Source organism: Carassius auratus, chromosome 16, assembly GCF_003368295.1.
Source record: "Carassius auratus strain Wakin chromosome 16, ASM336829v1, whole genome shotgun sequence".
Taxonomy (NCBI): Eukaryota; Metazoa; Chordata; class Actinopteri; order Cypriniformes; family Cyprinidae; genus Carassius; species Carassius auratus.
Window position 1 is genome coordinate 14,417,648 of NC_039258.1, and position 26,579 is coordinate 14,444,226.

The window sequence follows — 26,579 nt, forward strand, 5'->3', positions numbered from 1 at the left end:
CCGCCCATATCCCGTCCGTTCTGCATAACAATTGGTTCTTATTCAACGATCTTCTTTTTGATTGGTCCAGACTAACGTCACTCAAACTGCTGACGCTCTAACCGCGCCTCCTTCTTTAACCTGGTTTAGAGTAATTGATATCGTTTCTAACGCGAAGGACTTGAATTTCATCCGTATGAACTTATAGACATGGTGTCCAAGCCTCACTAATATGTCAAGGTGAGTTGATAAATATGTTATTATCACAATAAATAATCGTTTACTTATGAAATGTACCGCTAAAAGACCGAGTGTCAATGCAGGCTCAGACAGACAGCGTTCAAGGTGTTTGCCGACGTCACGCAAAGTTTACTTACCTTTCTGTTCAATATTAAAGTTTATTTTTGTACTTTCTATTCACGCGGTAATGCTTTTTTGAGTCTGAGAGACTTGTTAGCCTTTATGGGATTATGTGCGTGCTTATGCATGTGCGTACAGTATGTGCACAAATGTGCATGACGTTTGTTTTTATTTTAAGTTAGTCGTTCAAATAACCTATCCACTAGCTTGTTCACTATTTAGGGTGAACTAGACAATTAATATAAAACATTTATTTACATATGAGCTACAGACAATTTAATAACAAAAGTTAAGTTGTAGGATTTTACAACATTAGATCTAAAACTACAACCAAACAGTTGAGCTTAACACGTTTTGGAGAGCTTGATCATGAACATGGACAAGATTTCTGTTAACATTTATGTAAACGTGTACTTTAGGTTGTGTGACTGGTTTCCCCATTTTATGGTTCACTTGAACAGTCCATGTAGTCTTGCTGTCAATGTGGGGTATTAATAGTGCATAAATGACAAGTGGTTCAAAATGGTTTTGTACTAACGCATGTTACTACCCTTTTTTTTATTCCACCAGAATGGACACCAAATCACCTCCAGACATGAGCAGTGCCGACTAACTCTGATGACTTGAGTCAGTTTAGTTTTTGAAAATGAATTTGAAACAGAAAACGAGAAGCATGGAAGAAGGGAAATTCACTGGAAATACCATTTGGCTTAAGAAAATAGTTCTGCTTCTGGGTAGATATTTATAGGGGCAAGAAGAGATATTTCAGTAGGTGTATATGCTGTCAATAACACATTTTAAGGTAGTGAAAACAGTGTGATTAAAAAACGAAGAGGTTTGGGTTGCATAGCAAGACTGGGGGTACATTCAAATTATAGTTTTATTAAATAAGCCAGTCAGAGAACGGAGAGCTGTGAAACATGGATTATGGTGACAGCGCTCTTTGTGGAAGCGGAGAACTGGAGCTGGATCCGGATATTGTGAGCGAGGAGGCGGGGAAACTGTATTCGGAGCTGCAGGTAACCAGTTAAGAGCCTCCACCTTTATTCACCCACCAATTAAAATATCTCTTTAGGCCTGTTCACACCAAGGTTTAAAACTCAAAAATTCACACCGCAACTATAACGATAACATCAGATTGTTGGAATCACTTCCAGAGCTCTTTTCCAGCTGATGAACGATAAAAACATTGACAGTCAGAATCCACTCGACTTCAAGGAGCTCGAGCATTTCAAGTTTGCAGACGAAATGACTGCAAAGTGCATTTATAATAAACAAAACATAGTTGTTCTCGGTGTAAACAGGACCATTAGAGGCATTTTTAGCATTTGCCACTTGCACAAATGCTAAGTTCACAGAGCAGATGTTTCACTGACTTTCATAAGGGAAGTGAGCCGTAGTATTTTTTCCCCTTTATAAGCACAAGTTATATGTAGAGCTCTTCCTGTGAGGGCAGCTGCCCACTAAGATAAGAGCATTAAATGTGTTGGGGGAATACGAATACGATTCACACTGTTTCTTTGTAGTCGGTGGTGGAGACCCATGGAGCTGGTGTGGTGGAGTCCCTGCTGCCCATCCTCGTCTGGGTTCTGGAAGGGCTGGCGAGCTGCAGGGCTCAGCTGAGAGAGAGAGAGGAGGAGGCCGAGAAAGAGAAAGACGAGAGAGAAGAACTGCTGGAGAGGTATCAGAGTGAGAAGACCCTGAGGAGAGAGAGCCAAGAGGTGAGACACAACGGTGGGAAGGAAGAATTAAAGCTCTTCCGTGACCTTTTAACCTTTTTAGCTTTTTATTATACTTTTTTTTTTTCTCAAAATATTTCATCTTTAAACGTGAACTGCTTTATATTACAGAACTGTAGTTTGGGATTTTATATTGGCACCCATAGGCAGAGTTAGTGGCCCATTCATGCATTCAACAATTATGGGTTTATGGGAAGCTTAATACTCCATAAACAGAATAAAGCTATTTGTGACCGCCTGGATAAGTTCTGTTCAAATTGGTCACATTTCTAATTGTTTTTAATATCCATTATAATATTTAATTATTAATTCACATCCTATTAATTCAACTACATTGCGTTTAACAAAAAAAATAATAAATATATTATTATTATTATTAAATAAATATACATTTAGCTGTCAACCGTGAATAATACGTATATCTTTACTGATGCCATCTCATGTGAGTGTGCATGATCAGAAACATATTTATTATGTATTTCATTGTCATTTCCTTTCTAATTAGTTTTGCACAAAGTTGCACCTATTAAATGTAAAAACTTTTTTAAAAATGAAACTTGTGTACATGCCATCAGCGCTATTTGGAGTTGGATGACCAGTTTGAGCAAGAGAGGAGGGCAATGCGTGCAAGAGAAAAGGAGAGAGAAAAGAGAGAAAGAGAGCTGGAGAAGAAAGCAAGGGAACAAGCTGATCAATGTGAGTCTCGCCGAATAAAACCTTTCACCCTTCTGCCCTCTATCTGCCCATCTAGAATGGTAACACATTGGCATGGTCTATATTAATAAATATTTGAAGTATATAAGCATTGTATTTTATTTGTAGTGATGGCTTTGGAGGAGCAGAAAGCAAATCTGACACGAGAGCTAAACTCAATCAAACACACACATAACAAGGTCTGTGCATCTGTGTTAGTTTAGCTTGAGCTTGTTGGTTACTTTACATTTAAATTGCTAAAATATATATTTTTCAATCTTCTCTTTTAATATCCAGTTAGTACTGACACACCGAGATCTGCTGGAAAAGAAAAAGGAGTGGGAGAGTGAGGCCTTCACTTTTAGGTAACACACACTTCCCCTTTCTTGAGAGGTAGAGGAATGCCACAATGTGATACACATTTCTTGCTTAGCATGATTTGCAAAAAGACTAACATTTCCTGTGCATTTGAGAAGGTAACTATTAGAGTGTTGTGAAGTGTCAGCGGGACATTCTCCTTGTTTGCAGGAATCATGTGCACCGCAAACATTCAGAAGCTGTTTCTACCCAGGGTCAAACAGAAACCTCCAGTGAAGAGGTTCATTTGTTTGTTGTTTTCTCCAAACAATATTTTGCATATTTTTGCATTCATGTCTACTGTAATACAATAAATATCTGTACTTTCATAACAGCATCCTTTTTATCTTGCAGCATGATCCAAAAGCTGGCAGTGCCCCTGATTCCACTGCGTCAGAAATGAGTAAAGTGACCGATGCTGAAGCTGATAATAATAACGGTCAGTCCTTCATCAGTGACATCATAAGCTCCACCCCTGAGCTGGCTCATCTGAAGGGCTTTATCCAAACTAGGTATAGAAATCTTTATAACATCTCATTGTTTTGCCCTAGACTGTTTCAACTTTGACCATGTTGAATATGTAAAATGTATATGAAAATTCAGCTTTGCTATCACAGGAAAAAATGTATTACAATAGAAAACAGTTCTGTAGATTTTTTTATACTGGAAAGGCGCTTTAAGACTTAAGAATTTACATATATAAGAATTTACATATATATATATATATAGCTTTCTGAATTTCTTTTCTTTTTATCTTCCACTTTGAGTCCAGGAAGTGAGTGGGAGTTGATCATCCTGTTGATGTTCTTTTATTTGGTTTACTTTTAAGTCATGTTAGATGATTCATTGTGATTTTTTTTCCTTCATGAAAAAAATGAGAAGAAACACAATCTGAGTTATAATTTGATGGTTTTTCTTTTATACAAATAACTAATCTCTTTCCAATAAACTTTATCTTTTTATCTTCATTTTTGTCTTGTTGTTCACCTCTCTCTCTCTTTTGCTCTCTCCAGCTCCACTGTTTGCTCAAAGACAGCAACTTCTGATTTCAACTCCACTTTGCTTGATGAAATGAATCAAGCCCAGGAGGATAAGAGAGAGGTGGATGAAGACCAGAAGGTGAAAGATGGAGAAAAAATGGAGGAGGAAGAGATGGATGATGACTCTGATTGCTTGGAGTGGGAGTTGAGAAATACAGACTCTGTGTTTTCAGAGTTATCTGAACTCAGCAGTGAATATGTCGAAAACGTCGACCGGGGGGCCAGTGTCAGAGGTACAGTACGATCATGTGTCTAATTTGAATGTATGTGTGTTGTTTAGATGAACAGGGAGAACAGCATCAATCCTTTTTATCAAATCTTACGTTTTTTGGTTTATTATGCAGCTCTCTGGAAGACTTGATTCTGATTGGTCAATTGCAGTATTCAGATATATTTGTATATAGTAATCACTAAACTGTAAATTTGGCCCTTGCTCTTCTGCACTGTGCTAGTTTCACGTATCACTCCGTTGCCCCTTTCTTTTCATATAATAAAATAATTTAACCCCAAGCTAATATTTAATGTCCATTCATGTATTTATTTTTTTGGTACGGGCTTGTAATAAGCATTCAAATGTACAGTCAGCTGGTTATACCGGTAAAATAAACCATTTCGGGATCATTTCAGAACCCCTTGTTTATTTGAATAAGTGTAACACTAATAATAACCAGCTGACTTTGCATTATGCTTTACTTCAATATAGATCCATCACTGTCTACATATGTGTGTGGTTGAAGCTTTGTGTTTTTGTTTGGTTTGCAGATAGCACAGAGCAGTTCGAGCAGATTCTTTCTCAGTATGAGGAACTAAAAACCACTCAGTAAGACAGTTTTTCTAATCAATCCGTTTGAGGCTCGGATCATGACCCGTGTGTTGTTATACAGTTTTTCCTCTCTCTGTGTCTCTGTCTCAGTGAAATGGTGGATGCTGCTCGTAAGGCCCTTATATCCCGTGTTGAGGAGGTGACCAGTGAGAGATCTGCCCTGACTATGGAACTTGATTCTTGCCGTGAAACCATCAGCCGACTGGAAGGAAAAACCAAAGAGATGGAGGATGAAATCAAGCGGTAAAAAAATCTCTCAAAGAGTAATTTTCATCTGTTTTGTTACTTTTAATGGTTCAAATGAACAGGTTTGTTAACAGTTTGTGTTTCGCTTGTTCTATTATGTATGTTTTTTTATGAAATGGCTTTTTATATTTTTAAAACAGGTTACGAAAAGAGCTTGAGACAATCTCAGAGGACCCTGATGTAAGTCTGCGATTGATTTTAGTTGCATTCCTGGAATGTTTATGGACGTCACTCTTCTAGAAATGATACTTTTTTAGTAACATTGAAATCAGTCACTAATTCCTGCCTCGTTCTCTCTTGCTCTCTCCAGGCTTCACTACCTACCTCCCTCCGTCGCTTCTCTCGTTCTGAGATGGCCCGGGTGGTCATGGAGAAGAATCAGTACAAAGAGCGACTGTTCGAACTGCAGGAAGCTATGCGGCGTGCCCAGCTTCAGAGGTGTGTGAAATTCTCTCTCCCTTGATGCAAATCTTATACTGACTGAACCGTAAACTGACTGATCTGTTCGCCGTCACCGTAAGTGGAGCATTATGGGTATTAATGATGCAACAAATAATGTGGCTTGTCTGTATATTTGTAACTTTGAATGAAGTCTATAAATAACTTCCCAGAAAAATCTCTCACGCCTGAGCACCTGAGAAACCAAATACCCACAGCGCCCTAAGATTGTGACCTCTGCACAAACAAAGACCTCTTTTGTTGTTGTTGTTGATGTTTTATACACAGAACATGAACAACTGTAGTATACACACACACTGATTTATGCATTCTGTCCTTCTCTACAGTAGAGTTACAAAAGAAGAGCGCCCCCCTGTGGAAGGGAAGGGAAGTGTCTGGAGCAGGTGAGGTTACTGTATATACTGTACAACTAGTGCTAACAGTGAGTTGGTGCGTGGTATTTCCTGCTGTGAGCCTCTCGTTTTTCTTGCAGGTTTAATCGTTTTCTAGGTTTGACAAAGGGTCAGTTAGCTCCAGCCTCAGCTGTTGCTTTAACCATCTCTCCCACAGCAGCTTCTGCACAAACACCAGTGGGGTCTCCACAGAAACTCCCTAGAAAATCACCCCAAACAGAGTGAGTCCTCTTGCAGTAGTAGTTTTAAATACCTGCTAATTGATAGCCATGATCGTTATTTTGCTTTGTATTAAAGTAGAGTATAAATGTTAGTTTAATATGGTTCTTAAAGTTATTTGATTTACAAGAAATTTTAAATTGCCTGATATTTTTAGGCCTCGAGCACCGCGGTGCGAGGATCCTCTTGGAATTGCTCTGTTTCTTATTATTGTAACTTGACACACAGTCATGAGGCTGTCTGTCATCTCCTGTTTTATGCTTTTTTTTCCCCCCTGCATGTTGGTTGCACCATATGACCCTGACCTCCGATATTAATAATCACTGAAGGACTTTTGAAATACATTTTTTTACAGGGTTAAATATTTGCCCCAGGAAAAAAAAAAAAACACAGGATAAATAATAATTTAGAAATTAAATACATTATAATTACTCAAGAGGTATATTCAATTCATTGTATGTGTGATTTGTATTTTTAATGTAATGTAAATTTATTTAAATGTCACTCACAAATGAATAGAAATGTCATTCACTCAAATATACACTGCGATTCAAAAATGGTAAGATCTGTTTGTTTTTGAAAGATGCCTTTTGTGCTCACCAAGGATGCACTTATTTGATAAAAATAAAGTAAAACAATAATATTATTGAAAAAAGTAACTCTTATGTTAACATATTTTCAAATGCAATTAATTCCTGTGATGGCAGAGCTGAATTTTCATCAGCCTTTACTTCACTCTTAATGTCTCAATATCATTTAGAAATAATTCTAAAATGCTGAAATTATTATAACCGTTAAAAAGTTTTGCTACCAAATATTTCACTACATTTATGCATGATACATTTATATTACAGAAAGTTTAAAGGAACAGCATATTCTATTCATATTCATATTCTAATATTCTATTTATTTTTTAACATTAAGAAAGTCTTTACTGTCAGTTTTAATTAATTTAATTCACTGACCCAAACTTTTGAACAATGGTGTGTATTTGAGAGACTATATACACACACACACATTCTCTGTTTCTTGTGCTTTTCATTATTACAGTTTGTTCAAATAGTGAATGATTTTTTTTTCTTGTGCAGAAGTTCTCCATCTCCCAGATTAAGGAAAAGAGAGTTGTACAGAGAGATCCGTTCTCATGTGTGGGGTACTCTGGGTAAAAAACAGCTCCATGGCTGGAGCATGCCTCTCTGTGTTACAAACATAAAGGTAAACACACATCTTTATCTTGTTATCTGTAGCACCAGGTATAGAGCCGTCTATTCCCCAAAGTGCATCTGAAACACATATTCAAGTCCAAGTGTGCTTATCAACAATATTTACAAGTAATGAATGGGATTATGAATCTGTCAGTTGATTCTGAAAGTGTGTTTGTGTGGAACAGGACTCTGAACTCCCTCCTGAGCCCAAAGATGTGCCCGTCCTCATCCAGCTGAGACTGCTGGACCAGAGAGACTCTACAGCCAAGGTGAGAGTCCCTGAACAGTCATCCACTCTTACTGTAGTACTATTGACATACTATTATTGAAGCTATTACTTATCCTAATAGTCTTACTAATTTTAATATTTCAGCATTAAAGGGATAGTTCACACAAATATTTAAATTGTCATCATTTACGTACCCCCCATTTGTTAAAGTTTCTTTATTAAGCTGAACACAAAAGAAGATATTTTGAAGAATTAGTTTCAGCTTTTTCTTACAGATAAATGACACCAAAATTCTTCTATGGTAAATATACACAGTTACAGTATATACATGATTACATTATATTTATTAATATTCATTATATTATTATTTCAATACTAAAAAAATAATTACAAACACGTGCACGCACACACATAAAGTGTGTGTGTATGTATGTATGTATGTATGTGTATATATATATATATATATATATATATATATATATATATATATATATATATATATATATATATATATATATATATATATATATATATATATATATATATATATATATATATATATTTAGTTAACAATAAAAACATTTAATTTAATAAAGTTTTGTGTCCCAGTGATAAAAGAAGAGAGTGTTAATTCAGTTTAGGATATGGTGAGTAATGCCAGCTTGAACATAATATAATTGGTGCTTAATATCTTACGTCACCATAGTTTACATTTGACTTCGTGTTTATTTCCCAAGAGTGTATGCGTAACCCAAAGAGGAAGTGATCTATTCTGACTTTAGCCAGCGGAGATGAAGGTCAGGGATGTAAAGGATGTTGATTAATAAATCTTGAATCTTTTACAGCTCACATGTGCTGTCGCAGTTCCTCCAGAGATATCAGGAGAGCAGACGGTACGTTCAACAATCCTTCACAGTATTTACAGCTGATAAACTTGTACAGGGTTCCCACACCTTATGACTAATGCATTACTGGCCGATTACTGGTTTTTAAAAAGAATTTCATACACATTACACTCATAATAAGCAATCTCGCCAATTGAATATTTTTGAGCCAAGCCTAACTAGAATAAAATTGTAATTTCCCAGCACTGGAAATCCCAGTTTTAAATTTCCCTCATATTTTCAGGTTTCCCATCAATGTGGGAACCTTGTATTACGGAACAGGTTGTTTTCTTGTCCAAAAAATGCATTTAACCACCACCTTCACCTAATTACCATGTTGCATGATGTCATTGATGGTTGTAAACATGTCACTCGCCGCCTCGCTTCCTCAGTGTTCTGTGTGGGCCGTCACTGGACCTGCATCCAGCAGTGATGTCACAGTGATTGACCCGGCTCGCTCCAATACCATTCTGGATCAGTTCAGCCTCCCACCCACGTCCCCTGCGTTATGCATCTGTGCTGTGCCCCCTGCTGGTCAGTCTGAGCTCTGCAGCTTTGTAGAATTTCCCCAGGTGTTCACAGCTGGATCAGTGGTGCTTGTGTAAGACTTCTGATGTCAGGGGCGATATCTGAGTAATAGTACTTATCTATCGTATTATCTAGAGGAATGTGTGCTTTTCTTGAGTATTACTCAAGAACACTTTAAAATGTACACTTTTTTCCAAGAAGGAAAAATACAGATTTTTCTTTTAGCATTTTTAAAGTACTCTATCATTCAGTCGTTTGGGGCTTGTAAGATAAATGTATTTGAAAGAAGTATGTGGGTCTTATGCTCAGCTAGGCAGCAATTATTTGATGAAAAATACAGCAAAACAGTACTGTTTTGACATATGATCCCAAACTTTTTCCCACTGTAGTGTACATACTGTATTTTCCAGATTATTGTAACTTAACACAGTAAGAAGGTCAATCACTTTTATTTAAAGCCAACAAAACAATTTTTTATGTCCTAAAGACATAGAAAGACTCAGGAGACTGAGAAAACTCCTTAAACAGGTTATTTATGAAGTTTAAAGTTATTCAAAACCAGTCTCCTCAAGTTGAGGGAAACTGCACTTCAGAATTAATTTAAAGGATCTTAGCAAGATCCTTCTTTGGTATTTTCTTCACTTTACCCATCACAAACTAAAACAATAATCTATATTTACACCCGTCTGTAGTTTATAGTTGAATGTTTTCTTTATTACATATAGCTGCATTATTAACGTTTCATGGCATTTGTCTTCATATGAGAGTATGTAATTCTAAGAGAATGTGTTTTACTGAATGTTGTTTCACTTATGTCTGTGCTTGTGTTAGGAGACACTGCGGGGACCGTGTGGATTGGAACACTGGATGGAGGGTGAGGCATGCCCTTCTTATTTAATTTTATTTCAGTAGGTTTTATCCCTAATATTAGTTGACATTTACATTTATGCATTTAGCAGACGCTTTTATCCAAAACGACTTACGGGGCATTCAGCCTATACATTTTTTACCAGTATGTAATTGAACCCACAACCTTTTGCACTGCAAACACAACGCTCTACCACTGAGCCACAGGCAAATTTTCATGCATAATTTAGTTTACAGAAATAAATTCCTCCTAAATGCTGTATATATACTTGTATGTAGTTGAAAAAGTTATTTTTATTATTATTATTATTATTATTTAATCAAAACAGGCCAACTGGAATTTGATTGATATTATTTGGATTAATTAGTTATCAATTTTTGCAAATGAAGTCTTCCTATATATATGTGTGTGTGTGTGTGTGTATGTACATAACAGTATATACTTTTTTTTTTTTCTGCTGCATGGGTTTCAACTGCTCATGTTTCTTTCTTGCAGTGTGCTGATTCATTCGTCCTCCAGCTCCAGACGCCGCTGTCTGCAGTCCGTCAGTCTTTCTGAGGGGGTTCACTCTCTGACGTTAGTGTCTGTTGAATATTGTCTGTCAGCTTGTGTCATCTGTGGTGTAAATGAAATTCCTGAGGTTTCTGATGGAATCCCTCCTGTTTGTAAAGGTATTCTCAGGGCGAGGTGATCGCTGGCTTGGCCAATGGGACGCTTGCATTCTTCACCCACAGTTCAGGTGTCTTTTTGTGGCTTAGTCTGCTTGGGTGTGTTTTTTAAAATATACATTACTTATTACTTATAATTATAATTTTTCTAGGCGTCTGGAATCTCCAGTCTCAAGAGGTGCTTTCGCTCGGCACGCCTCCTTTGCAGCCCGTTCGTTGCTGCTTAGCAAAAGAGGGCTGCCTTTGGGTGGGCTACTGGAATAAAGTTTACATGATCAGTGTGAAAATTCGGAAAGTAGAGGTTGGTCTCTGACCGAAAAGGTGTCATTGATTGTTCATCTTGTGCATCACAATCCTCACTCATTCACGTTTCTCTTTCTGTCCATTTAGAAATCGTTCACAGTGTCTGAGCGAAGTGAGCAGCAGGTGCGTTTTCTGTGCGCGGCAGGAAGTGGCGTTTGGGCTGCCTGCCGTTTGGATCCAATCCTCAGGCTATTTGATTGGACAACTGGCCGTCCTCTACAAGAAGTAGATTTATCATCCATAGTGACTAAAGCTTTAGGTATTTGATTTGTATTTATTTATTAATATGGGTAATTTATTGAATTTTACATGCATAGGTGTCTACTCTTCCAAAGCATTAGTGAGTTGTTGACTATCTTTATTCAGCAAGGATGGATTAAAAATTTACAAAAGTGACGCATGATTTTGTATGTGATTTTTATTTTTTATTTAATCTGCTTGGGCATCTTCATTTTGCAGGCTCTGCTTTCCTGTCCCTCTCTCCTCTTCAGATCACAGCCTTGTCTGTGGTCAGCGGGCGGTTGTGGGTGGGAACAGGAAGTGGGGCAATCTTCTCAGTTCCACTTTCCCTAAGTGAGTGTTTTCCCCCTAACTAAAATTAACTATTCTTAAATGGTTTGGAATTGTGTAACTTCTAAATGTTTTGATCTATTTTTTTTTTTTGCAGCTTCAGAGTCCTGCTCTATACCATACTGCTCTCTTGCTTCAGCTCAGCTCTGTTACCATGGCCATCGACAAGCAGTTAAATTCATCATTTCTGCTCCAGGTTTGAAACAAATATTGTTAACATTCAGTAACAGTAGATGGAAGATCAGTATTGGCAAGTATTTCAATACTTTGTTTCTTTTTTATCTTTTTTTTCTTTTTCTAACCAATGCAGGCTGCCGTAGTTCCTCCAGTTCAGCAGATGGCGCTGCTACTACCTCTCAGCTCATTCTCAGTGGTGGGGAAGGATACATCAACTTCCGAATTGGTGTGACTTTCCTTTTGGCACAGTTATTATGCCATAAATAATTTACATTTTTCCATTGAGAATGTTTTAAGATAAGATTATAATTAAGTGTACTATTCTTTCCTTTAGGAGATGATGGAAGTGATGGGGCCAATGAGTCTGTCCTACAGAGATCAGAACGAAGTCACATGATTATTTGGCAGAGCCCCACCCCCTCTGTCCCAAACCCCGCCCTCTGAAAGCACTTCAGCTGTTCACTCAAACAGTCTTTAAGCTCTATCTGGATAGGATTGAGCGTACTACATAAACAATGCATCAATTTTCTCCCGTCCCCCTTCTATTGATGCTCCCAAAGAGAAGTAAAGGGCTAAAGTCAAATTAAATCAGTAAGAGTTCTAGGACCTACAAATCTTCATTCTGCACTTTCATTTTTTTTTTTTGTGATCTAACTTTAAATGACATTGTATTTTTTTTAGTTTTATAACTGCTCCACAGACTTCTCTCCAGTGTGCCTTAATGTGCGTTTCCAAATTCTGCCTTGTATTTGAACAGTGACTTTTTTTTCTTTTTTAATTGTACACAACAATCATCCTAAATACTGGAACAAAGATGGTGTGTAATTGTAATGCTAGGCCAGGACCTATTAATATATAATTTTTTATTTTATTTTATTTTAAATCATGAGGAGTGATGCAAATGATATGCTGCTGGCCACAACGTGAAGTATTTTCAAAAAGAATCTTATGTTTGCTTGTCTTGCATTAGAAAAACTGGAAAAACTGGCACAAAGAAAAGTGACATCAAGATTGACACACTACCTGCATTCGGTGACTTTGACATCTATAGTGCACATACTTCAATCTGAACAAAATGGTTATTTTTCTTTAGGTTTGGTGTTATGGTGTGGTTTTATTTTTCATTTTATTATTATTGGTTTCAAAGTTATATGTTGTGAAATCAATGGAAGCTTCTGTATGGTGACTTGTGCAGTATTTTTGGAATGTGTGGCTCTTCCTATTTAATAAGCGAGAGAGAAAAGTGACAATGTTTTGTTAACTGGAAAATGTTATGAAAATGTGCAACTTTGTAAATACATTTTCACTCTGATTATAAATTGTTGAGTTTTTTTGAAAATTATTCAGTATTGTTAAAATGAAGCTCCAATGCTGCATGCTCGGTTTTAAATTATGAACAACTGATCAGTGCTTAAAAAAATGTATCACCCATGTTTTGCACAACAGAAGATTTATATACACTGTATAAAAGTTTTGCTGCAAAAAAGAAATACAGAATTACGTGTCCAAAAAAAAACTCATAATGTACATTGCACTACAGTTCCACATAACTGCAATTTCATAGTTTTTTGTAGTAGTAGCATCGAACACCACATTGTAACAATCATACTGTATCTGTCAGCCTTCATCCGTGCTTATCGATCCATTTTCCATCTGAGATGTTGGCCTCGCGCGGGGCTCAGGGCGTGCTGCGGCCGCGGTGGGGCTTCCGTATGCGGCGGCTCAGGGTGCGAGCGATCCGCTCCACGGCGTTGCGTTTGTGTGTCAGCTCAGTTCCTGATTTCAAACCCTCAATATTCCCACTGTACCACATCACCCAGCCCCCCATAGACAACAACACCAGCAGAGCTCCCGAATACAACAACAGATCCCCAAAGTCGCGACCCCCGACCTCAAGCGGCACGAACACACCGATCAGAAGAGCAGACACCCCGAGAAGATCCAGGAGGACTGCCAATACCAGGACAAACTTACAGTGGGTCAGTCCAACACGGTCAGCTGCAGGCATGGTGCACGCCCTTCTGCCACGAGAAGAAATCAAATTTAAATTAAATTTATGCATTTAGCAGACGCTTTTATCCAAAGCGACTTACAGTGCATTCAGACTATCATTTTTTACACATCATAAGAAGAACAGTATTAAAATCCTGAAGAGTCTCAGTTCTAGTAGAACAGGCCTTTTCGATTAATAAAACTGAAGATATCTTTTAGGTATAAAAACAATTGTTTTATGTTGCTTTATCTATAATCGAGCACTACCTTCCAAATAAAGAACACCAGCCTACACTGAGAGATTATAATTTTACTTACCTTTTATGACTGAAATGATATTCGTTTACGCAACTGCGAAAGTTGACACATTTGTGGTCGTTTGTGTTTTTCCGGGATTTGCCACCTGAGTTCAATCTAGCGGTGACGTCACGCAGGTGCGATGTCTTCTTCTTCTTCGTTTAGTTTTATGTTGTTAAAGGTCCATACCGCCACCTATTTTGGAGTGTGTAAAATCATGGCTTATCTTCTAAATACTCGTTTCATGCATAAACTTAATTAAAACTTCAACAACTGCGCTTTGGGAATTTTCTATCCCTTTAATATCCCATTCCCTCCCAAATATTATAATACATTCTTTAAATCTTCTACATTAAACTAAAACATCTATATTTTCTTTGCAATCACATACCTCACATTTATCTGTGTTTATTTTACTCGTAAGAAATAAAATATTAAGTCTAGTATGTCTTAAATTTAGTCTTGTCTATATTATTTCCTCTCTTCTATTTCCTCTCTTCTGAATTCTGTAATATTCTCTTCCTTTATTATCTAAATCCCATATCTGTTTATTATTTTTTTTGCCACTGTTTATCAATTTTACTTTTAATTAAAGAGGAATAAAAGAGGAATCTCTATTTTATCAGAATTATTTAGCACATCTTTCTCTAATTTATCAGCTTCTTCATTCCCTAAGATTCCTATGTGCTGGAATCAACAAAACTGAACTTCTATTTGCAATCTTTCAAAATTTAACAATACTGAGTAAATGTCTTTTAAAATATCATCTCCAGTTGTTTGATTTTTTGTCTTCCTCCACCCATTGTAAACCCAGAGATACTACAACTAGTTCAGCTGTATATATAGACACATGATTGGATATTCTTTTTTGAATCTTACTTTGAATTCAAGAATAGCAATACGCACACCCACATGTCCATGATCAGGATCTCTAGAACTATCTGTGTACATTTCTAAATAGCCATAATATTTTTTTGTTCATGAACTCTTAAACTAAATTACAAATATGTTCCTTTCCATTCTCCAACCATTGCTTTTTATTTTTAATTATGTCTAAGTTAACCATAGGTTCTAGAAATATGGTGGAATTATGACATTTTCTGTTATAAAATCAAATGTATTCATATCACATTCTTTAGTTTTCTTACCTATGTTCCAACTTAAACCTTTAAATACATGTAGATGCAAGATATTTCTCTATACTAACTTTTTCTATACTTTCTATACTATACTATACTTTTTGAGAATAACATATAACACAATTTAGTTTGTGGAATTTTAAAACCCAATTTATAAGACCAATTTTCAACATTTTTAATTTCTTTCAGAATTTTGTTATTAAGGGGGGGGGGGGGGGGGGGGGGGTGAAATGCTCGTTTTCACTCAATCTCCTGTTAATCTTGAGTACCTATAGAGTAGTACTGCATCCTTCATAACTCCAAAAAGTCTTTAGTTTTATTATATTCATAAGAGAAAGATAGTCTGTACCGATTTTTCCCAGAAAAACACGACCGTCTGGAGGCGTGACGTGTGGGCGGAGCTAAAGAATCACGAGCGCCAGTAGGCTTTTGCGTTGAGAGCGTTTGGAAACTGTGACATTACCAAGGAAAAAAACATCCAAAACAAACCATGGCTAACAGTCAGATTTGGCTTATATGTATGATCCAGAATCAGAACCAGAGGCTGAAATTTAACAAGAGCAGCATCAGCAACGACGTCTCTATGTGGTATGTACTGAAACTGTATATATTTGCTTAGCGGTTTTGTAAAATGGCTAAGTTCCACTTTATGTCGTCTTTTTTTAAAAAATTTTTAAGCTGTACATGTGGAAAGTGCAGCTTAATGACAACATCGCATGTTGTTTACTTAATGTGCTTACGCGCTGATAGCTAAGTTAACAACACAGAGATATTTGAAGCAGTTTTGCCCTTGCAACCAAAAACACACTTCTTTTGTGACAATTTGGTCTCTCGCTCTGATCAGTGAATGTCAGTGCTCTGCTCTACGGGAGCGCGCGCTCTTCCGGGGAGAAGTGCCTTAGGACCCATATAAGGAAATTCCGCTCCATCTAACGTCACACAGAGCCATACTCGAAAAAAACTTTCCGAAACTTGTGACAAACAAAAAGGAACAAAAATACTCCTTCAAACGTACACCTTAATTTTTGAAACTTTGTCCATGTTAAGCATGGGAATCCAGCTCTTTAACAGTGTAAAAATCTCAGTATGCATGAAATAGCATTTCACCCCCCCTTTAACATACTTAAAATTTTTTACTCTTTTTCAAATGACACCTTCATCAGCATAAAGGGCTGATTGACTCCCTCACCCTACATGGCTAAACATATCATTTATCATAATATTGAATAAAAGAGGACTGAGCACACTACCTTGAGGAACTCCATTAATAATATTATACCGATCCTACATTTACCATTACTGACCTATTTGTTGAAAAATCTCTTTACCCAATTAAATAGTCTTGCACTTATTCTTAGATTATTCATTTGTATTAATAATCCTTCTCTCCACATAGAATCATACGTTTTTTCTATATCAAAGTAAACAGTCATCATTATTTACTTCATACTAATTGACTTTTCTATTTCATTGCTTATTTTAATTATAGCATCTGTTGACCTTTTCTAAAACCACAATGATGGCTATTAATAATCCCTTTTTTCTAGATAATAATTTTCTTCATCTATTTGCAAAGATGTGATGTTAATGCAATTGGCCTGTAGTTCCGGACTTTCAGGAACCTTCCCTGGTTTTGGAAAAGGCAGGATAATTGCTCTTTTACACAGTCTAGAAACTTCACCTTCTCTCTGAATTGTATTAAATAATTCCAGAGTGAACTTTAATGCTTCTTCTGGTAGATGATGAAACATGGTATAGCTCTGTTGATCTTGTCCTGGGGCTGAATTTTTCGATCCAATGGCTCTTTTAAGCTCCATCATATTAAATTCCAAATCTAAAGGGTTATTCCCATCTTTCTTTTCAATAATTAGCTGCCTATTTCCTCTTAACATTTCTTCTTTCCTTTCCTTATGATAGTCAGTAAGATGACTGCAACTATGTATTCCTGAAAATTACCTAGTAAATCAGCCTTTTCCTTTTCTGTAACATCAATGTCCTCCCCTTCCAGGAAGTACAGGAATTGATTTCTAAACTCTTTTCCCACAGATTTTCTCCACACATTTCTTTTTGTGGATTTAATAGTTCTTCTCACTATAGTATTATATTATATTCTCCATATTCATATTTTTCTTTAAAATGAATTGAATTCTTGATTTCTTTCTTTAATTAACATAGAACATTCATCACTCCACCATGGAACTAATTTCTTGTTTTGAGATATTACTTTCTTAGGAATGTATTCTGCTGCTGCACTAATTATCATTCAGCTAACTTTGCACAAATGTCTACATTACCATTCATTTGTAGTAGTTAAGCTTCTTTTTTACAATGTTCTTTAAAATCTTCCAATTTTGCTTTGGAGAAACACCATTTATAATCATTATTATCCTTTTGTCTGTATACTTCAGCATCGATTTTACATAAAAATGGAAAATGATCACTACCAAGATTTTCTGTGCTTACTTTCCATACAATAAAACTAGTTGTGATGAAACCAATGTAAGATCAATGCTAGACATTTTTTTTCTTCTCAAATCAATTCTAGTACCCTTTAAATAATTTAAACATACCAATCTTCATAAATCCATCAATTCTTCAATCATTACTCCATTGCTATCTGTATGTTCACTACACCATAAACTATTATGGGCATTAAAATCTCCACACCATTTCTCTATTTCCATTTCTTTGCATTATTTAATTAAAATCATTTTATCATAATTTTATATTATAAAAATTAATTATAAAAGTACAATACTGATTATTATAAATGTATATGATTATGCATTATCCTAAAAGCTAATCCTTCCTTAATAAATGTAGTACATCCCCCTCCTTTTTTATCAACTCTGTCTTCACAAATTGAACTACATCCTGTTAGAACAAGGTTTAATTGTGGTCTTAACCAAGTCTCTGGGGTTTCATCCATGTCACTTAAAAACTTCTTAAATTCCTGGCCATTTGCAATTTGACGCCTCGAGTTCCAATGCAAAATACTCAGTGCCACTTTTATCCACTACCGGAGTCAAAGTTTAGGGGATTCATCATTTCAAATATGGCCTTGGTCTCCATACTAGAAATTCCTAGGTACTTCTTTGCAGCTACTTCTGTTTCCTCAATTCATATATTACTTTGCATATGAAAGCATCAAACTTTGTATGGTTAGGAGAGTTTCACTCCTGACCCTAGGGTTGTGGGTGTTCATGGTGTGTGTTCACTTTGGATGGGTTAAATGCAGAGCACAAATTCTGAGTATGGGTCACCATATTTGACTGTATGTCATGTGTGTGTTTTTTTATTTTACACTGATGAGATGGTTCTTTCATAAACCCTTGAACTCCTGTTTCCTTTACTTTTTCTTTCCCTGTTTTTACAGGTTTGTTTTGTTTAGGCTTGGTTACATCTGAAACTTTCTTCAGTGCTTCTGCAAAGGAAACATTATTCATAATTTAGATTTTTCCACCTTAATTTCATCCATAGTAACAGATAAAGGATGTCCCGATATAAGTTAACTCCTCTGAGCTTCTGTTCCAGGAATGTGCATCTTGATATTCTACGGTCCAGCGTTTTTATGTTCAGTATCTTATCTTGTTGAGCTTGTTGACAGTGTGAATCATAATTCATTTATTGCTCAAGTATTTAGCGAACTTGACCGTTCCTACCTCAATCACCTTGGCCTTTGAAATCGGATGGAAGTTATCCTCAAAAGTCAAAATAACACTGAATTGGTTCATTGACAGGTATTACATTATCACGTCCTCTCACTTTTTTTAAATGTATATCTTCTGTTTCTCTTTTTTCTTATGCTTATCATCTACCTTTTGCCATTCCATTTCCCTGTTAATATCTCAACTCCCATACTGAGATCCTGAAGCCATTCAATGAGATTCACGATATAGCTGCTGTGACTCACCTCTGGTTCCCTCCATTCATCATCCAGTGGCTCCGCCTCCGACCCGCAGGTGGTGTCGCGTGACCCGCCTTTCTTAAACGTCATTCATTCACTCGTTTGTTTTCCGTTACGTTTCCCCTAAATCACAAGACATGAAACATAAGAGGATGTGACGTTGGGGGCTTTTTATTTGGTTTCATTCTAGTATAAACACCTTTCACACTGATTTACCGGTTTCCAGCGAACCAGATGTCGTTTCTCTCAAACCAAAACCAAAACGTAATTGTAGAGGATTTACCGGGATTAACTGACAAAACATTCAGAAGCGCGTGAATCTCAGTGACGCTTTACTTCCGTTCAGACAACGCTCTGTTGTTTGGGGAATGAGTTGTATTTTTCAGGAAATTTATCATAGCTCTTAAAAAAAAAGTCCCTTTTTGAAAAGTTTGCGTATAAACACTATTTAAAATGTACTTCGTATATCATATGAAATAATAATCCAATTTTTTTTTAATTCAATAAGATATTATTTTTTTTACTTCTCAGATGTGATGTTATACTAGTCTATGATACATCACACCTGAGGAAAAAACACCTACATTTTATTAAGCAAAAATATGAAAGTTGGTTGTAATGAGATCCATAAATGCATTAAGTTCTAACCAAAAAGTAATTTTTTATGATTTTATAATAAGTGGTAAAAGTTGCCATATGGCACCACTGTATCAAAAAGAAAAAAAAAGAAAAGAAGGGTAGTTTTTCTATAAAATTATTTTATTTTCTATGTAAATGCACATTTCTTTTAAACATTTATAGATTTATATATTTGGAACTTATATATTTGAAGAATCACGAGCACGAGTAAGCTTTTGCTTTGAGAGCGTTTGGAAGCTGTGACATTACCGAGAGGAAAATAACATCCAAAACAAACCATGGCTAACAGTCAGATTCAGCGTATATTTATGATCCAGAATCAGATCCAGAGGCTGAAATTTAACAAGAGCAGCATCAGCAACGACGTCTCTATGTGGTATGTACTAAGCTGTATATATTTGCTTAGCGGGTTTGGAAAATGACTAAGTTCCACTTTGTCGTCTTTTTTTTGTTTTGTTTTTTTTTAAGCTGTACATGTGGAAAGTGCAGTTTGATGACAACATCGCATGTTGTTTACTTGATCTGCTTACGCACCGATAGCTAAGTTAACAACACAGATATATTTGAAGCAGTTTTACTCACCGCCTGCGGTTCCAACACACGATCGTGACCCTTTTTCGTTGGGATTGCATTATCCTTAAGAAATAAACGATGTGCAAATCCGGCGTCAAACTGGGCCTTGTTTGTAAAACAAGCATCTTCGAAATGCAGGGAACAAACACAAACACTTGCACAACTCCGTTGATGCTCTGTAAAAATAAACTCCATCCACTGGTCCCTTAATGCTGTTTTTTTTTGGTAATCTGTGCAGGGTTGTCTTGCTCTGGCAACCAAAAACACACTTCTTTTGTGACATTTCGCGACGCTCTCGCTCTGATCAGTGAAGTCTGTTGTGCTCTCAGTGCTCTGCTATACGGGAGCGCGCGCTCTTCCGGCAGAAGTGTCCTTAGGACCCATATAAGGAAATTCCGCTCCATCTAACGTCACACAGAGCCATACTCGAAAAAAACTTTTGGAAACTTGTGACAAACCGGAAGGAGTATTTTTGGAACAAAAATACTCCTTCAAACGTACAACTTAATTTTTGAAACTTTGTCCATGTTTAGCATGGGAATCCAACTCTTTAACAGTGTAAACCCCCCCCCCCCCCCCCTTAAGAATAAAGAAATGTGTAATTTATACATAAATAAAGCTACAAACAGCACATCACTGGCTACCAGGGTTTGTTCACCCCAAAATTAAAATTAGTCCATGTTTTACTCACCCTCAAGTTATCCTAGGTAGTGTATGTGACTTTCTTCCCTCAGACAAATAAAATCAGAGTTATATTAAATTGTTCTTGTTCTTTAAAGCTTTATAATGGCATTGGTGGGTGTTTTTGTTCAGTAGTCCAAAAGTAGTCATATAAAGCCCATCCATCCATATTAAAATGTTCCTCATGCTATGGGGGGTGAATAAGGGCCTCCTGTAGCATTTCAATGCATTTTTGTAAGAAAACGATCAATATTTAAAAGGTTATAAACACTTCTCTCTCACTTCCACTAACTGTCATATGTGGAAGCCGTTCCGGGTGTATGATGTAGGACATATGTCCTCACGACGGTGAGATATGCAAGTCTCCAGAGTTTATTTACAGGACAAAAGGAAGCAAAGTTTCCTTACTTATGCCAAGGAAAGCCAGTCTCCTCTGGGCTTATATCAAAATCCTCTGACATTTTCCTTTAAATTTTTTTCTTACATTTTTCAAGTTTATGACTTTTTTTTTTTTTCTTTTTTTTTTTTTCGCATTTCTGCATTCGTCATACGTCCTACATAATCTACAGGAATAGCATCCACCGACGACAGTTAGCAGAAGTGAGAAAAAAATGCATCAATTCACCACAGGAGGCCTTTATTCACACATCAGCCATATGAGGCATGTTTGGATGGATGCATTTTATTTGACTTCTTTTGGACTGTTGAACAAAAACACCCACCCACTGCTATGATAATGCTTGGAGGAGAAAGGATCATTTTTTATATTCATTTGATTGTATTTGTCTAAAAAAAAAAAGTCATATAAACCAAGGATGTCTTGGGGGTGAATTAAACATGGGCTAATGAAATTCTTTTTGCACCCTCAGATTCAAAATTTTCAAATAGTTTTATCTAACCATACATGTAAAGATTATTTATTCAGCTGTATAAATCTCAGTTCCAAAAAATGTACCATTATGACTGCTTGGTTTTGTGGTCCAGGGTCACATATTGTTTTAAAAAAAATTAAAAATAAATGTTAAATACACATATGGCAGCACTGTACTATGGGTTAAGAGTATAGCAGACTACTTACAAAAAATGCATGCAAATATCAGTTGTCATTTTTTATTTAAAAAAATATAATGCAATACAATGATTGAGATATGTACAGTACAAAGAAATGTTCAAGTCTTTTGTTTGATACCTTTAAAAGTACACCACTTAAATACTGTAAAGTGCGTGATTACAGAGTGAAAAAAACTAATAGTCATCTTATAATGTATAAGAACCTTCCATTACATTCATATGAATAATTAGATGAACCCAAAAATTTAGTTTTTTTTTCAGTCCAGTAAATGCTTGTCTTGAAATATTTTTACTAACCTTATAAAAGTTATGTTCCATGACCTGAAGGTGGATTTTTTTAAATAATTATACTAAAAGGCCTTTTACTTAATAATAAAATCATGAACTACCAGTCAAGAGGAACATGGTATAGATTGTATACAGTAGGCTTTCACCCAACTCAGTCTTTCCCACAAGAATCTCATTTATTGTCAGAGGTATTTGTTCATGCTGGAGGTCAGAGGGGTCATGCACTCATTATTTTTGAGAGGGCATGAGTGGGTTGGGGGGGGGGGTCGTCATGTGACACACAGTGGCCACAACAGCATATTGGCAAATTATTATTAAGCATTATTTATATTTGTAATTTTTATTAGTAACATTCCCAGACATATTAACTATACCATGAAATATCTCGATTCTCACCTTCATTGATTATTTATTTGATAATATGCGAGTGTCAAAGTAGCCTAATAATGTAATATATTAAATAAGTATAAAAACCTGTCTGTTTACTTAAGTAAAAGATATGGGTGTCATGCCATAATATATTTTAATATGACTGCCTTTATAATAAAAACGTTGTAAGTTAGGCTATTAATATTTCATTGTAAAGAAAGAGAGCAAAGAACATTTTCACTGACAGTCTAGAGTTAAATCAATCTCAAAAACTCCCATTAAAATCATTGAAACTGTTAATACTGTGAAATTAATATCTTATTTAAAGATTCGCACACACATCTGCTCTTTGTTGTTTCTGACGAGAGAATTTGCCAGAAAGAGGTATTCAGGTGACTCATCGGAACACCTTTGATTGGCTAATGCTTTAACAAGCTCAACAGAATCTTGTGTGATTGGTGATAATTATGTGCAGTCCTGTAAAAGCGCGCCAGCCAGCGAATGCAGATCTGAATTTAGCAGCTAATGATATGACTCGCTGAACATTCTCACACAGCAGAAAATATAAATCGCTTATTTTTGCTTTTGGAAGCTGCATTCAAAATCCACTTGGCTTTAAAATCTGAATGGGCATGAATGGGCATGAAAGGGCATGATGCCTCTTCTGGATGTAGAGCTGTGTTCTTGAGTCATACTTCAAGCTAATATCCCATCAATTTTTGAGAGAACACAATAATGGTTCCTGCCATGCCATTTTTTCCTTTCTTTTTTACATTCCCATGTAATGCTATCAAAGGACTTTTTGAAGTATCCGGACTGACATCCACACACGGTGTTATTTTGGGGTGTACATGGTGAAATCACCACCGCATCTGTCAGAGAAGCAGTCAGAGAACAAAGAGTGAACATGTATAAAAATATATACATTATATAAGTAATTTAAACTCTAAGTTCATTACAGAAGTCATGAAAGGAAGAAAAACTATATCATACATGGCTTGGTGCATTTCTCGCATCTGAAGCAGTTTGGGAAATAATTCATTTTGTCTAGGAATGTCCCGTTCTCACATTTCTGACATTGAGATGGCAAGTCTCTAGTGCATTTTCTTACCAACTTATACCCTAAAGAAAAATACATGACAGGTGAAGGGATTAAACCGGATATTTCCCTGAAAAATGTAAATGGTATTAGTTAAACATTTCAGACAGTGTACCTGGAGCACATTTGTCACAGCAGAGCCCGTCGCTCCAGTATTCATTTTTAGCACAATCACTTTTGCTGCCGACGCTGCGCTGCCCCATCACAACGCCTACGATCTGAAGTAAAACAGTTCATGACAGTTAAAAGGGTAACTATTTTTGCAGCTGAACTTAAGGCTTGGTATTATGCAACTGGATGATGTCATAACAGGCTATCCCATGAAATGTAGTTTAACCTCAGAACATCTGCCAAATATCTGTTGTGTGATTAAGAACACAACCATGGTGCTCATATTTGTGAAACTTGAAACCTGCTCACTACTTTCTAATGACTTACCAATGATGACAAAATACACAGCAGGAGTTTCCAACTTCGTTGTCCTTGGATGTGAAACATGCTTCTTATCATGGATGCAGTCAACCCTTCTGGAAGAAGAAGATTTAAAAGTATATTTCAGAAGACCAGTTAAGTATATATTGTCTTTGAATTGTGATATACAATATGTATTATCTGGTTAAAGGTTACATTCTGTGTGAGATATAGTTGTACATAACTGTATCTCAATATAATATTGATATATTTGTAGAACTACAAAACAAAATACAAAGAAGAGCACGTGACTTTACCTCTGTCCTCCGGGATCTAATGTTAGAGTTGCTCCTGTTTCCTTCAAACTGAAAGAACGAGTGGAATGGAAGCCCTTACAGGTTCTTATTTAAGTAGACAAATTACTCATCCTCTAACCACAAAACTATGCGGGGTACAATAAATGTCCCAATTACAAAACTTTAAACCGGTCCAGTCAGGTTTAGTCATCACTATGAGGAACTGAACTGGGAAAAACCTTTACTCCAAAAAGAGGAATTCCTGTCTCATGTCTCAGAATAAAGAATATTTAAACCTCTGTTCCACGAACATCTCTAATATAATATATGGCTGATTATCAATTATCAATAAACTAATTAAAAACAAATTATTAAATAAACCGATTCATAAACATAAATGTATTTATTTTGACCCCAATGATGGTTATGCATTGTAACATGCAATACATTTTCAATTCATATGTTTTTTTTTTTTATACACATTTTGGGCCAAAAGGAAATGTACTAAACAAGCATACACCAAATGTGACTTATTCCAGGAAATAAGGGAAGTTAATTTCTCCAGCGACAGTGCACAAGTTCCTGCTCAGAAATTATGATGTTTTGTCAAGGTTATGTTGACACTCTAAGTTATAAGAAATAGTCATTTGTTTCAAACTAAAGCCAACTATTGAGGCATTGTGGATCATTGATCCCATCATTTTCCAGCAATGTACAAATCACATGTATCTGCATATTTTAAATTAATTTGTGGAATGACCGCAAATACACTTAATCCTTTATTTTATTGATCAATCAATATAGTAACATAGCTACGGTGCCCATAAGGTTACTTGTTCGGTTTACTTAGTTTTGTCGTGGCCACGACATAATAACTCGTGGGAACGTGATAATATGTCGTGGCCACGAGATCATTTTGTCGAGTTAATGACATCCTTATGTCGTGGCCTCGAGATGCTATGTTGAGGGAACAATAGGGGTGTGACGGTTAGTGTATAACCATGTCATTAAAATATTTTTACAAACATTTTTTATCAAAAATTATTTTAATTTTTTAGATAGGATCATAAGATGCGCAATATATCGGGAGACATGGTTTTTACCACTTAATGAAGTTTTGTAAATCATCAGACATGATATTTACCACTTCATTAAATTTTGATTTGTAGAAAACCTTTCTTAAAAACTAATTTCGTTTTGTACAAATTTTATCTTAATTTTAATAAATGTTTCATCAACCAATTGCATGTATTTTAATAAATAAAAGGCAAATATAGCAGACAATGATAACCGACATGGAAGCACCAGCGCGCCGCGTTCACTTGCACTGCACTGTGAACTAGAGCGCATCTCATCCTAAATGAAACTCAGCGTAGGCCTATGCCTCATACATTAGCATTAAATATCTTTGCTGCATCCTTTCTAGAACAGACAATGGCTTTTTTTTGCGGCTCGCATCAGCAAAGCATTGCATCATCCATAGACCGCAAAACAATCAGCGGATGGCGGGCGGGTGCGGCTTTGAAATTTGCTCAAAAAACGTTGGCGCGGATGATGAGTTTTGTGACAGATCTCCTTAATAAACGGAGGTGCTGACACGGAGTTAACCCGCTATTTCCAAGAACAACCAATTGACTCTACAGCAGATCAACTAGCATGGTGGCGAGACAATGAAACACGCTGTCCGCTCCGCTTTTGGCCACGACATATTATCACGTTCCCACAAGTTATTAGGTCGTGGCCATGACAAAATGAAGTAAACCGAACAAGTCACCTTACGGGCACCGTACATAACTTATTAACTGACATTAATATTTTTTTTCTTTTCATTATTCAACATCAAACTGGATTTTTGCCATAGTGGCTTATTAAGGGACTGAAGATAAAAGTATTACGGCATGAATTGTGCTAAATGTGGTCCATTAAGCATCGATATGAAGGTATTATAAACAATGAATTTCTGTAGAGCTGCTTTGAAACAATGTGTATCGAAAAGGTGCTATACAAATAAAATGGACATCACATTGAAAAATCAAGATACTGCATGAACAAGATGTTTTTTATAAAAAATATTATTT

General features: G+C 36.1%; 2 protein-coding genes and 1 long non-coding RNA gene across 5 annotated transcripts; 1 reads left to right on the plus strand and 2 right to left on the minus strand.

Annotated features, from left to right (window-relative positions):
- The first annotated feature begins 71 nt into the window (after positions 1-71).
- Positions 72-13,054, plus strand: LOC113116217 (C-Jun-amino-terminal kinase-interacting protein 4-like). Of its 3 annotated transcripts, XR_003293994.1 has the most exons (29): positions 72-219; positions 910-1,358; positions 1,866-2,060; positions 2,654-2,774; positions 2,901-2,971; positions 3,069-3,136; positions 3,300-3,369; positions 3,483-3,640; positions 4,142-4,401; positions 4,931-4,988; positions 5,082-5,234; positions 5,378-5,417; positions 5,548-5,675; positions 6,023-6,079; positions 6,169-6,309; positions 7,396-7,522; positions 7,698-7,781; positions 8,587-8,634; positions 9,018-9,159; positions 9,985-10,027; positions 10,517-10,597; positions 10,693-10,760; positions 10,842-10,990; positions 11,080-11,251; positions 11,452-11,565; positions 11,660-11,758; positions 11,873-11,965; positions 12,074-12,330; positions 12,710-13,054. XR_003293994.1 is itself a non-coding variant. In XM_026284236.1 (28 exons), the coding sequence occupies exons 2-28, from the start codon at positions 1,260-1,262 to the stop codon at positions 12,181-12,183; spliced, it is 2,949 nt and encodes a 982-aa protein (XP_026140021.1). In that variant the 5' UTR covers positions 72-219; positions 910-1,259; the 3' UTR covers positions 12,184-13,054. The 3 variants fall into 3 exon arrangements, 2 of the variants coding, with proteins under 2 accessions (XP_026140021.1, XP_026140022.1); XM_026284236.1 differs by having other exon boundaries at positions 12,074-13,054; XM_026284237.1 differs by having other exon boundaries at positions 6,026-6,079; positions 12,074-13,054.
- On the minus strand, positions 13,055-14,218 carry tmem238a (transmembrane protein 238a). Its single transcript, XM_026284241.1, has 2 exons — positions 14,050-14,218; positions 13,055-13,760 (listed from the first exon to the last, which is right to left on the minus strand). The coding sequence occupies exon 2, from the start codon at positions 13,745-13,747 to the stop codon at positions 13,418-13,420; it is 330 nt and encodes a 109-aa protein (XP_026140026.1). The 5' UTR covers positions 13,748-13,760; positions 14,050-14,218; the 3' UTR covers positions 13,055-13,417.
- A 7,845-nt stretch (positions 14,219-22,063) lies between these two features.
- On the minus strand, positions 22,064-25,394 carry LOC113116224 (uncharacterized). The gene is made up of 5 exons (XR_003293997.1): positions 24,523-25,394; positions 24,233-24,321; positions 23,910-24,012; positions 23,689-23,817; positions 22,064-23,567 (listed from the first exon to the last, which is right to left on the minus strand). It is a non-coding gene; the product is annotated as an uncharacterized LOC113116224 (long non-coding RNA).
- Positions 25,395-26,579: the final 1,185 nt, after the last annotated feature.

Excerpts from the sequence above, each read along its gene's own strand:
- tmem238a (XM_026284241.1), bottom strand. The coding sequence starts at position 13,747 with ATGCCTGCAGCTGACCGTGTTGGACTGACCCACTGTAAGTTTGTCCTG.
- LOC113116217 (XM_026284236.1), top strand. The coding sequence starts at position 1,260 with ATGGATTATGGTGACAGCGCTCTTTGTGGAAGCGGAGAACTGGAGCTG. Across the intron at positions 10,761-10,841 it reads ATTCTTCACCCACAGTTCAG|GCGTCTGGAATCTCCAGTCT; the intron begins GTGTCTTTTTGT and ends TAATTTTTCTAG. Across the intron at positions 11,759-11,872 it reads ATTCATCATTTCTGCTCCAG|GCTGCCGTAGTTCCTCCAGT; the intron begins GTTTGAAACAAA and ends TAACCAATGCAG.